General features: G+C 37.0%; 1 protein-coding gene across 2 annotated transcripts in view; it reads right to left on the reverse strand.

Moving 5' to 3' along the window:
* LOC110829673 (CUGBP Elav-like family member 3) overlaps window positions 1–11,219 on the reverse strand; it is a 443,424-nt gene extending 432,205 nt beyond the window's left edge. For both annotated transcript variants that reach the window (XM_087343518.1, XM_087343515.1), the window contains exon 1: window positions 10,121–11,219. In XM_087343518.1, coding sequence (XP_087199644.1) covers window positions 10,121–10,409 — 289 coding nt within the window. In that variant the 5' untranslated portion in view covers window positions 10,410–11,219. The remainder of the gene's footprint in view (window positions 1–10,120) is intronic.
* Between the last annotated feature and the right edge of the window lie 609 nt (window positions 11,220–11,828).

Below are 11,828 nucleotides of genomic sequence, written 5' to 3' on the forward strand. Positions count from 1 at the left end.
GAATGTGTGAGCTCGACGTTGAATTATGGACAAAATGAGAAAAAACTTAACATTTTTCTCTCAGTTCTTAGTATATTTCTCTGACCGACAAAACCATAATCTCAAACGGATTGTATGATAGTATTTGCCTGGAGGAATTTGTATATATTCCATTTAGCTCATTCAAACACGTTTTAGCAACAGAACTGATTAATAGCGTATAATGACGGGGCGAACTGTACAGAATTCGGAAGATAATAAAAGAAATCGCAGTGACGACAAACAATATCCGAAACGAAATTTAAAACCGGGAAACAAATACGAAGCAGAAGTGCATGAATATTCGTTTTCTATAAAACGGAGAAATTTTGACTAGATGAACGACTGTGAGCTTTCTAACAATAATTGTGCTGCATAGAGCTAGAAATTAAATACTATGCCCAAAGAGGGTACTACTGTGACCTGTTTAAAATTGCTTTCCTAACAACTAACCTTCACCTTCACGCGTAACCTGAGAAATAATCACAAATGCGATGAATCAAAGAAGATACGTTTAATTCATAACGTGTAAAAAAACTATAGGCCAATCAATATTTGATAATGACTCTGAATTCACGTAGAATGTTCGATCAAAGCTTCACTTAGAACGGCATGAACGATTCGCCGTGCCAGTACAGCAACTTTTCTGTCAAAACTGTGTGGCATGCTGCCTACACGATGATTATCAGGCGTATGGCTAAAAGTTATTTTAGGAACAGCATTAAAAGTATATTTATACAATGTCATTAAAGTGAATAGAAGGATAAACGTGTCAACATAGAGATTACAATACAACATAAAATTCTTCTGCAAGGTAACAATATTAACGATTACGTACTACAGCTTTTTACATTCCTGAATTAAATTTTCTCGTGTAAATGAAAACGGTAATTAAAAAACAATGTAGTCTATAAGATGACTCATCACCCTGGTGATGGAGGCAGCAAGAACCTCTGACACGTCGGCAAACTTCTGCCAGGCTACACGGCGCAACAACCCACAAGACAGCCATCTTCAGACTCATCGCCGTGGAAACCTCAAATCGTACGAGGAGTTTACATTTGTAATTACGGTTCCTGGATGTTCACTTATTTTATTGTTTTGTATTTGCTTCATAAACTAATTCTGCCTTCACCGAACCGACTCAAGCCTCTTCCGACTCGTAGATATTTTCTCTTTCGCCTGTAATAAGTGTACGATCTGGAAATCTGCCATTGCCCGTTCTTTTCAAATGGATAAAATATTGTACTCCCTAATTACGTTATTTCATTTACCTAGTAAATATTCAGTTCCTTTCCAATATCTTCTTAATTATTACTAAGAACTGACATCAGTTATGACAACTTCAACTTCGTCTGTACTTAGACTTTACTTTAACGTTCTCTTTCGTTAGATAACATTATTTTTGGACCATTGTAAAGCTGTTAAGTCTACACAGTTGTTGTAGATTCGGTCATTCAGAAACTGAGAATAAACACGTTCATGAGATCACTGAGGAAATACAGATGCAGAAGAAAAAAAAGCCTATCTTCAAGTGAATTCTCCATTCAGATACTTGAACCGACTAATTCATGCGTTCTGTTTTAAATAACAAATTAATAGACGTTTTAAAAGTCTCGTGATATCACCTCACACCGATGTAACGTTTACTATCGTCAACAGACGATATTACAATAAAAATACCCAATATGTTAATGAACATTACGTAAATATTGGTTTTGTATAAGATGTAATTAAGAGTTTGTTAGCATACAGGTTGCAGTACTCATTCTGTTTGAGCTACACAGCACAGAGTAAGATATTAATGCATACATGTGCATCACACATAGGCAAGGGGCCAGCAGAAATGCGAAGGAAGCGAAATTTTAGTGTCTGTATTTGGATGTGTGCCATGCCTTCTGCACGAGATAACCATTTCACCAATTACGTTCAAAGTTTATAACCATCCCACCAATTAGGTCTGGGTGTATAATACGTGATTACTATAGCAAAATACTACGCTACGTTTCCACGACGACGGATCTGTATTTGCTATGGAAGATTATAACAGAGAATCAGTTCCTTATCTGTCTTCATAAATCGTTTCTAAGAAAAAACGATGTCGTTCTCGTTAGTAAATAAAATTATAGTTAAGGGAGAAAATTCTATACATGAAGTATCTAAGGCAATGGAAAGGCGTAGTTAGTAGCAGAGTTCCATAATATTTGTTTCACAGATATAAATTCCACGAGATTTAAGTAATTAATGATAGCAGTATTTCCATTTATTATGACTATAAGCAAGGATAATAGACATTAAATTCCAATTCGATTTACGTAACTACAGATGTAAAATAGACGCCCGCGCATTATGGAAGCTAATCCGGTCAAACTGACGGCCCGCAGGTCACATCCAGGCACGAAAAATCATACAACATGGGAATTGACGTCTTAAACATGTTGAAATTTTGTAAAAATGGTCCTCTAAGGCCCAGGCTGTAGAGCGAAGTACTCATGCGAGGCTGCGACGCAACTTAACTCACGAAACACTACAATCTTGTTCTCACCCTGTTCACAAAAGCCCACTGATGAAACCTATCTGGAGCCAGATTAATCCAGCCCATATTAACATTATTCCATCTACTCCTAGATCCTAAGTTTCTCTTATCTTCAAATTTTCCGAATAAATGTTTCCAACTTCCATTATCTACTACTGGTTATCAAAGTATTTTATTTAATTGGCCTAGTTTAAAACCTCTATCTTATGCGTCGTCTTTTAATAAAGACTCATATAAATAAATGTAATTGTAAATTTGAAATTGTGTTATATTTCCATAATGAAAAACCTATGTTCCACTTCGGCATTCCACGTACAGTGGAATCTGCTGCAGACATCAAAGGACGCACGCGTTCAAACACAATGCGCGAAATGCAGGAAGTCGTGTTCAGGTGCATAACTCGGGTGTTCTGCAGTCATTCCAAAATAATTAATGCGCTGTGTCGGTACGACCAGGCAGTAATGTTCAGACCCCGGCCGGCGGAAGCACGGAAACACGGTCTTCCTTGTGGATAAGAACCAAACCCAAGTGCCGCGAGACACAAGAATTTCCAAACGTCACACACACTGAGCGTGTCATCTTAACGGAAATCGTCTACATACGAATCATTAGCATGCATTCTCAAAATGTGAGTTAAAGCAGCTGACCACAGGATTTGACCCACCATCCCACAGACGTCACGTTCAGTTTCAGCAAACACACACCTGTAAAACGAGTTTAACTCATCGAGTTAACGGGTTGAATTCAGAATTCCAACTTCATTTGAAACTTAGTCCTCCAAATGATGAGTTACAGAAAGCGACAAAGTACTGGCATAAAATATAACAGTTTTATTATCACCCTCAAACGTTTGTCGACGTCTGTTATGAATAATTGTAAAATATTAAGTATATAGGCCTACAGTATACATCTGTTCAACCAGCATCAACCATCCCACAACTTTAAAGTTGTGTTCCCAGTTAAAGTGACCTGTATCACGTTTAAACCGTATCGTAATCACCATTAACATTAACACCCTTCAACCCTCCGCGTCATTTGGCATTCCAGATACACACTTTCACATATAGAAGTACGATAGAAAAATATGTTCAGGTGCGTACAGTAGGAATCAGTTTCCGAAAAAGGCCGTGGAAATTTACAAAGATTCCTTCGATTCCCCTCTTCGAATAATAAATATCAGGAAGACTTGTTTATGTCTGGCCCCGCCCTTAGAGTCGGTTAGACTAATTACATCACTAATAAAAGCCCTTAGAACGGTAGAGTAACACGTTAGTTTATATAGCTAACAGAATCAGCCCATAAGTCATTTCTGTTAGAATCAGTAAGTTAATCTGGTATGAACACGGAAGCCAAGTAAGATCATAGATTATAAGAGCGATCCACAATGTATGGTTGATGCATGAACCAAGGTACCTGAAGACCCAAATGGAAGCCATCTCATAGTGTACGTTCACGACACTGTGCTGTACTTCATAGAATCATAAATGTTATAAACAAGATTGCCTTTAATGAGACCCAACGAGACAAAATTCTCGATTCATTAATGATAAGAGACTTAATTCAAACTGTGTTTTTGGCACATAGATGTAGCTCACATGCAAAGGAATTATTATTGGCCAATCTTTTTCTTCTCCTGGAACGTACACCACGAATTTAACATTAAACTGGGGATATTTATAATTCTGCATTTTTCGAACAATGCAAAGTCCATCTTGAGAAGCTGATAGGAACACATCTGATCAAGAAGCTATCCGTCATTTATGAATCCCGAATGTCCATTAGGGTCTACCACTTTAAAAAGAGCCGTCAAACTGGTATGTACTGCCTCCATATCATCCTGGAGAAGGGGGTAGTAATCACCTCTGAAACGTCGGTAAACTTCTACCAGACTATACGGCGCAACATCCCAGAAAACAGTCAATTTCCTAATTTGTTTTCCTTTAGAAATAATGCATATATATAACATTTCAAAACTCAGGGCACAGTTCTTTTCGCGAATGTAAACTTCTGCCTCTCGCGTCTCGTCTCTCAATAGAAGCTATTCAGTTCATTGAACAATACTGGACGCTACATATCTATTAGACCATCGCAAATTTTCATTAATTTGATGCAAAGTACCCTTTTTCTCCCTCCCTCTCCAGTAATAACATTAAGTCTGAACCCTGGCAGACCCGCTTGTGCAACTTGTACGGTTGCGAAACAACTCTTGCATGCAACACACAGCGGAGTGTGGGGGGTGCAATTTATACGCACACACGTGCAGGCTACACCGCCATCTATCAGATGAGGCACACAAGCTGCTACGAAACTGATCATTTGCATACACAAATAGTGCAAATTCTCTTTGGGAAGAAAACAGAGAACATGGTGTCGGAACAGGATGAAAATAGGTGCAATTTAGTAATTTTTTCGGTCAAAAAGTACTGAATTATTTAAGGGATAGGCATATAAATTTGGATAACGGATTAATACAGAGTGAGTTAAAAGCCTTCTGTCAATTAAGTGCAGTGCTCGCCTCAGAATTTGTTCAACGGCGAATTGTTGAACAGCAGAACACGCGTCATACGTTCCTACATGAGATTATTTATTCATTTATCTATATGAAACTATGGAATTAAAACCGCACTATTAACTGGTACATATTTTAACAGTAATTTTCCGTATTTCGATCAAAAACTAAAAAAAATACAAACTTAAAAGCACTGGACAAAACCTGTTAATGGCTTGCCACAATGGCACAAACCGATCTGCCGACAGGAAAAATATTTGGAGCCAATTGTATTAAAAATGACTCAGTATCTTAAGAGTCAGACTGTCTGCCTACGGTTCTAGAGAACAGCATTCGATTCCCGGCTGAATACCCACCTCCCCACCTACTACTGAGATTAAGAATGCGTGGAGCTGTCTCACCACTACTTCCATTGCCATACATCTGCATGGTATTGTGCTTAGTTAAGTAACAGGGACAACTCTAGCTTTTATCCTTGCTATAGTTCAACGTCCAAATCGTAAAATAACTAAATTCAAAATCCTCCCATCCGGACGGTTGGCACTTGAAATGACTGACCACTGTTTGCACTTCCCACAGCTATCTGAATAAATTATAGTGCTTAAATGAAGCAGGTAGTAAATTTTATATACGTTTATGTATATATAATTTGCAAGTGCACACACCACTTAAAATTATTCAGTTTTAATCAGTCATCAGGTAGTCGCTAAGACACTGAGAAGCTTAAACGCTCTAGACTGGATGAATTATATAAAAGGACATATAAACCAAGCTGCTTTCGGTGAGAAGCTTCCTTCCACCACAAACGATAAGTTTAGGAAATTATGTTTCACAAGGCGTGTTAGTTACTCAACAAATTTATGGAAGTAAATTGGTAGTATGCCTCGACAAATACCACTGTGAAGCGCGAATTTATAATAAGTCACGTATCATTTAGGAAAGACATTCCAATATTCCTTTATAACTAATTAACCAGCAACTTCTATGAAGTAAAGTTTTTCTTAGGGAGCTGATAGCTGGTCAACAAAATTTAAGCTTTCACGGAACCCAAAATGTTATTACAGAGTTCATGAAAGCCCGCCACATTCACGCGTCTACTTTAACATTACCCTTTTATCTGCCTCCTGCACCTCTCGGTCCTCTAACAAAATGTTGTGTGTGTAACATGTTTCAGATAACTCAATTTCATGGTTGCCGGGTTCAAATCTCGTCCCGATGCATAAATTCAGACGTTCAACTAACTAACTTCTTGATTCACCCTTAAAAGTCAAATTCAAGATCAAACACGGGCTATTTTTTCGTTATAGTTACTAATTCTTCCTCTAACTGATGCGCACAAACCATACGAATCTCTTCTAACAAGAACAGTTTACGGGTTGTATCAACTGGCAAGGCTATTTTCTACTATCAGACAAGACGGTACATCACTTTAATGTTGCAGATGGCTGTCTTCTGAGTTGTTGCTATTTGTAGTCTGGTAGAATTTACAGACGTTTCGGAGGTGCTTGCTATCCCATCATCAATCGCCCTGATGATGGAAGCAACAAGCTCCTTTTAAACGACGGCATACTTCTACCAGACTACAAGGTTGAACACCCCAAGAGACAGCCATCTGCATGCCCACTTTAATGTGATCACACATTGTAAAACGTCAATTGTCGAATTCTCTGACGTCGTCTGCTGTCCATCAACCGAGAATTCAACAAATACGAAAGTCGTTACATATCTCAGACGGTTAATTCTTAATTTAACACAGCAATGATCCGTGTTCAATTCTAGGGTATCTCAAATGAGATATGAGGTATAAAACTGACAACGGGACCCATTGATGTATGCAATATACCAGACCAGTCAGTAAGTAACCTTGGCTCTTTGCTGAGGCTTAACTAATAGCCCAGCACTTGGTGGGATTCTCAACATAAATGAAGGCAACAAGTCCCTCCAAACGTCGGTAACCACCTGCAAAACTACAGTGTTACAACCCATAATACCACAATCTAATTTTTCACAATCGTCGGTTTCTCAATAAATAAGCTTATTTTATTTTAAATGATAAGTAGGTGTACTGAAAATAATTTCAATTTAATTCATAAATTGTTTTATTTTTACGAAATATGAGTAGGGGCTTAGAGTACCAACTAACGGAGTAGAAGATGAATGTATTCAAGCAAATCACAGAGTTGTAACTGAATAAAAAGCACCTTATAAATTTCAGTGTACATCCCTCGCTCCAAATTTAATCGAAATCATTCCAACTGATTGGGACAATATGTGATTAGAGATGGTTACGACTCTCCCCCCCCCCCCTGCAAAATATACTTAAACAACACTCTTATCTTATTTTTAAAATCAACGGTCTGCCTTATGTTGCACCATGCAGTCCCTTAAAAAATAAACGACTTTTCAGAGGTGCTTACTGTCTCCATCATTAGAGCGATCGTACAGAAAGATAATCTTCACACTCGTCGCCGTCAGTAAATTAAATTTTACCTACCTCATTTTTTCTCTAATCACATCCTCCTTATCCTCGTTCTACGCATACTGTCTATTCATTAACCCAGAGACCCGCTTCGTGCTAATCAGAATATATCTACTACTGCATATACAGTGTAAATTATATTCAAACTCAGAACATTAAATAATCCTCTCATCACGATGTTGAAATCTGACAGATAACCAGATTGTCAGGAAAATATTTTTTATATAACTAAAAATTACTAGAGTTTTCAAAGAAGTTTGTCACCTGGGATCGTTTACGGAAATTCGAGCCATGTAGGCTTAGGAAATCCTCCGATTATTACAGAAACCGCTTACTTTCAGCGTACGATTAAATATAATATTCGATTTAGTTTCAGAAGTGTTTTAGTTGATAAAAATTAGGCAAACAATGAGTAGGTACGGACTGAACGGTACAAAGAAACAGGGAAAATATCCCCGGAAGATGAAGAAGGAGAGGCGTGAAGCATATATAACTTCACGCCTCCATACGCCATATTTGTTTGTTGCAAACAAAAGTGCAGCCTTCTACGTTAATACGGAAACCAATTCACATATTTAATTTTTGTGATTCTAGTGCAAAATTTTCAAACGGGATGAAAGGTAACGTCATTAATTCATTAATGAATTACCACCATGGCAACAGTCACGTGTGCGTAGAACGAAATAACAAGTGGCACGGACAAATATTTCTGTGAAACAAAGTCCCTGCAGAATGGCAAACAACGAAGTTACCGCATTCAAAAGCAATACAAATTCGTAATGACTCGTTTATGCAACGCAGAAATACGAAATGAGTGACCTTTCTTTGTGTTGAAACACAGCACTCAGCATGTGTCAGCTGTAATTTCATTATATGAGCCTAAATGGGCTTAATTATGGATGTAAACAATATAACACATGGTACTAAATGGTGTCTAGCCATTGTCATCGCAGCAGGAGGGAGGGGAAATGGCTGAACGTCCACACGAAAATTAAACTAGTCAGTGTTATAAAGACAACTGAAGGGTTAGGTCAGAGTTAATTGAGATCCCTCTGCAGACGATAAATTGCGGCGTACTTTCAGCAGTAAAACTGACGCTGGACTGGTTACAAAAGCAACAAACTATTTTTATATTAGATAAAGATATCATCACAGCAGCACTAATTACTAATACCAGTATACCGGGGTTCGTGCCAAGCCAAGGCCACTTACAACTACGTACGTTATTATTATTAGCGTATTATAACTATTATTTATTAGTACTGTTGTTCAGTTTCCTTGAGCTGACTCTGTAATTGATTCGTGTACCTGTTCAGTTAGCAAGTTAAAATACAGTACTGAATTAAATAGAATCACTGTTATTATGATTCTGTTAATATTATTATTATTGTTACTTCATATCACATTATAAGAAACCTGCCCATAAACCAAAACGTGCCGGATTATAATAATTCAATTCATTTATTTAAGTGCTTGACAACAGCCAAATAAGGCCTATAAGAGGCAAGCACTAAACCAGAGTACAGGATAAAATATAATAAATAATTAAATTCATTTGAAAAATAATAAAAGTAAAACATTACAAATACAAAAACAAACAAACAAATGAAACTAAATATATAAATGTACCATATTGAATAAATATTTCACAAGTAAATGGGCTAAATACGAAACCTAAGTAGCATAATTCAATTCAATAATTCCAAATAAAAACATTAAACAATAAAAAACAGAATAATAATAATTCAATTCATTTATTGAATAATATTTCACAAGTAAATGGGCTAAATAATAATAATAATACAGCCATAAAATGCCGAAATAGCACCCCAACAATCGGTCACAGTCAGTTTCTCTACACGCCTTCTATATAACGGTATATAATCTTGTCACTTCCCGCTGTCTTCATGTTATACAATAAGCAAGAACACAAAGTGTGCACAATTTTGGCTTTCAAATTAGTTGAGTTTCTAGCTGAATTTTAGAAAACGTGATTGGAAATTACTTTCCTTCCCTGCCCCATACTACTTACGCTGAAGGACATAAGAGAAAATTAGTGAGTACGTCTATCTCCTGCTAGGGTTAGAGAGGAGAGGAGACGGGTTGCTGCAGACGCTGAAATTAGTTTTCCTCTTTTCGCTATAATTTGTTACCCGTAAAATCTCAGTGTTTTCAGCGTACTCGATTATTAAAATTAGCTCATAAAATCGTATTTCGTACATTTTACATTTAATAGCGTCTGAGAATCGGCACAGTGTCTTTTCTTTTCTTTTTATTTTCTTGAAAACGTGTTAATTCTTACAACCGTTGAGTTTTAAAACGGAGGAAATACGGTATACCAGTACATTTGTAATGAGAACTAGCTTTCCTAAGGCAGCATGGAAATTAAAGCGCGTATTTTGGTTTGTAACACTTCGTTCTGTTCATGACTCACAATTCTTTGCTGACGTAACGGTCGATAGGTTCATAGCCTACAACTGAGGAAAATGAAAGCACGTGTTGCCTACCAGCAGCAAACAGTCTGAGGGAGGGGGTAGGACCTGGTAAAACCCGTCCGTCTCTACTACTTGCTAAGTACCTTTATGCATTCCGGTGAACTTATCCTTAAGCACGGTGAACTCATAGATTTTCCCAAACTCTTCAAACATGGGGCGAAGCTCTTCTTCCTCGAGGTGGCGGGGAATCTGCCCCACGAACAACTTGATTGCGTCACGCTCTCGAGGCGCCACTAATACCGACGCTGATGACGTCATTATCTGTGGTGGTTGCACCAGTGTCATGTTATTGGTATTATTTCCGTTGTGTATAGTTTGTTGAGGAAGTTGATGACTACGTCCTGCTGCAATTGGTCCAGTTGGAATTAGCATTATCTTACGTAGCCAGTAAACAAAATAAAATTTGAATAATTGTGTCTTGTTATTGTTTAAAACGTTTAAATATCACACGATTTTAGGTTACTGCACAGGTTTAAGGGATATCGAGACCCTCATTCAAACTAAAGTTAAAAGTTAAATAACAGTTATTAAAACACTTCTTGTTCAACTTCCGTTGCTTTATATAATCAGATTCTCAGTCATAAATGCAGTGGAGTTAATAATCTAACTGAGTTTGTCTCCGGAATGGAATTGTCTATGAATTGCACTCCTCTGTCACAAACAATAAAAGAAACTGCTCGCTCCAGAAAAAGGTCTCACGACTAGATAAAATTGAGCAATTATTTTAGTTTCTATTCATAGAACAAGATAACTTGTCCGCCCCCACTTTATCTTTCCTATTATTCAAATATAAACCTTGTAATGAGTAATAATATAGCACAGAATTATATCAATGAATATTCGCTGTATCATTTACAGTTTGTCGCTTTTATTGTACGTGAAACAAATGTCGCTTTTTGCTTATCGTTGTATTGAAGTTAATTTAATTTCTTACTTTCTTCCGTTTTAAAAACTATTTTCAGTAACAAAGCTTCGGCATATAATAAATACGATCACGAAAACACCGAAGAAAGCTACGATATAAATAAATTACTTACACTAACACTACGAACACTAAACACAGACGAGACAACACGTCCGCACGATCACTCTATACTTACAACACTAACCTAAAGAACGAAAAAAAAATGGACTGTGTAGAGGGGATAAGGGCACACGTACGTACACACGACAGACCACGCCGTCCAGTCATCAGCTTCTCTCCCTAAATTAATGCTGTCTGCTTTAGTCAACTTGCGCCTCCGAACGCATCACTCAGCCTGAAAACATTAACCCGACAAGCACGGCATTGTAACTGGGCATTAACTTGCCGAATTTGATATAAATCGAAAGAAAACTTATTTACCATAACAGCAAAAACAGCTACGCATTCCTTTAAAGAAATAAACCAGATTTTAAGATAATTCCAGGGTTTCTCACATTAAAAAAGAAGTTATGAATAATAATAATAATAATTAATTAATTAATGCTGCTTTGTAGAAAACTATAGTCTTTTGAATTGTATTATATGAATTAATTTGTTTTGCCACTGATGATGACCTCTTTAGGTCGAAACGCGTTTGACATTTAGTGTCCTTTCAAGTGTAAGTAGTTTGTTTCTATGCATGATTCTATATTCTGGCAAATTTGTGCATAGTATATAAAATCTGAAGCTTTCATGGTAAAAATATTAATAAAAATGTTCTCTGGAGAAAATCCGTGTCAGTATTGAGTATACAACCAACGATTCGAAGACCTCCATCATCAGGTCGATATATAAAATGCCACATTGCAAGGGAAATAACTAGCCAA

This window comes from Zootermopsis nevadensis, unplaced genomic scaffold (assembly GCF_977971745.1).
Source record: "Zootermopsis nevadensis isolate Lab colony 2312 unplaced genomic scaffold, Znev_1.0 Znev_ptg000001l, whole genome shotgun sequence".
Lineage (NCBI taxonomy): Eukaryota > Metazoa > Arthropoda > Insecta > Blattodea > Termopsidae > Zootermopsis > Zootermopsis nevadensis.